Source organism: Tupaia chinensis, unplaced genomic scaffold (genome assembly GCF_000334495.1).
Source record: "Tupaia chinensis unplaced genomic scaffold, TupChi_1.0 Scaffold138060_1, whole genome shotgun sequence".
In the NCBI taxonomy this organism is placed as follows: Eukaryota; Metazoa; Chordata; class Mammalia; order Scandentia; family Tupaiidae; genus Tupaia; species Tupaia belangeri.
Genome location: NW_006197961.1, coordinates 292601 through 293695, shown reverse-complemented (window position 1 = coordinate 293695; position 1095 = coordinate 292601). Strand labels below are relative to the sequence as shown.

The 1095-nt window shown below is 58.6% G+C and overlaps 1 protein-coding gene across 1 annotated transcript in view; it reads right to left on the bottom strand.

Moving 5' to 3' along the window:
* Window positions 1–1095, bottom strand: part of BEST2 (bestrophin 2) — a 10019-nt gene that overhangs the window by 4175 nt on the left and 4749 nt on the right. Inside the window, exons 8-9 of the mRNA XM_006160993.2 lie at window positions 445–599; window positions 8–70 (exon numbers count right to left, since the gene is read on the bottom strand). Of these exons, the coding sequence (XP_006161055.1) occupies window positions 8–70; window positions 445–599 (218 nt within the window). The remainder of the gene's footprint in view (window positions 1–7; window positions 71–444; window positions 600–1095) is intronic.

Sequence of the window (1095 nt, the reverse complement as noted above, 5' to 3'; positions counted from 1 at the left end):
TGTGCCCGCCTCGCCCCGCGGCCCGTCCACGCCTTCCAGCCGCTGGAACTGCATGTCCTCCTTGGCCAACCTGCGGGACAAACAGGTGAGCGCTTGCGGCCCCGCCCCTTCCCTTGAGTGACAGAACTGGGTCCAAGGCACGCTGCCTTCCCCTTCTTCTTTGCATCATCCCCCCCAATCCAGAGCGGGGCCTCTCACGCTGGTTCCGCCCTATCTCATTTGGTACCGCCTCTGGCCTGTCCAATCCCCAGACTCAGCCCTTGGCTCTGCCCCCAGGTAGAGGCCAGGTTCCAGACCTTGACTTCATCAACCTCTGCCCTTGCCACCGTCCTGCGAGTCTTTGGTTTTTATCCCCATATCTGCAGATTAGTCCTTGGCCCCGTCCTGGCCCCTGAGAGCCCCTGGAATAAGATAAGCCCCGCCCATTTGGCCCCGCCGGCTCACGTGATGTCGAAGGTGGAGCCCTGGAAGGAGGGCTGCTGCAGCAGGAAGGCGGTGGCCGCCGTGTAGGGTGCTCGGGCCTCCGCCGCGTCCCAGTACAAGTCCTTCTCCAGCATGGCCAGGTCGTCGTACATCTCGTCCACCGCCAGCATGGACACCTGCGGGAGCAGACGCAGGGCGGGGTGGGGCGGGGCAGAGCGCCAGGACCACGGTGGGCCCCGCAGGGAGGCTGCGGAGGGTGCTGATCGCAGCCAGGAGGTTGGGACCGGCAGATGGTGGAGCGGTTACGTCTCTGGACTCTCACGTAGTTGAACACAGTTCAAGTCCGGGGACTTAAAACTCATGCCTGAGGGACCAGCAGATGGCGTAATGGCTTTGTTGCTGGACTCCCATGTAGTCGACCGCGGTTCAAGTCCCGGACCTGGTGGCTTAGTGCCCAAGATTCCCAGAGGAGAATGGAGAAGAAGGGATTGCGGCGTGGCCATCCCCCCAGGGGGCGATTTCTCCCTTTCTGTCTCTCTGTCTCTCTAGCAAGTGCACGCACCTATAGCAAAAATCTCTCAAAAAAAAGAAAGCACGCACCTATAGCAAAAATCTCTCAAAAAAAAAAAAAAAAAAAAAAAAAAAAAAAAAAAAAAAAAAAAAAAACCACCA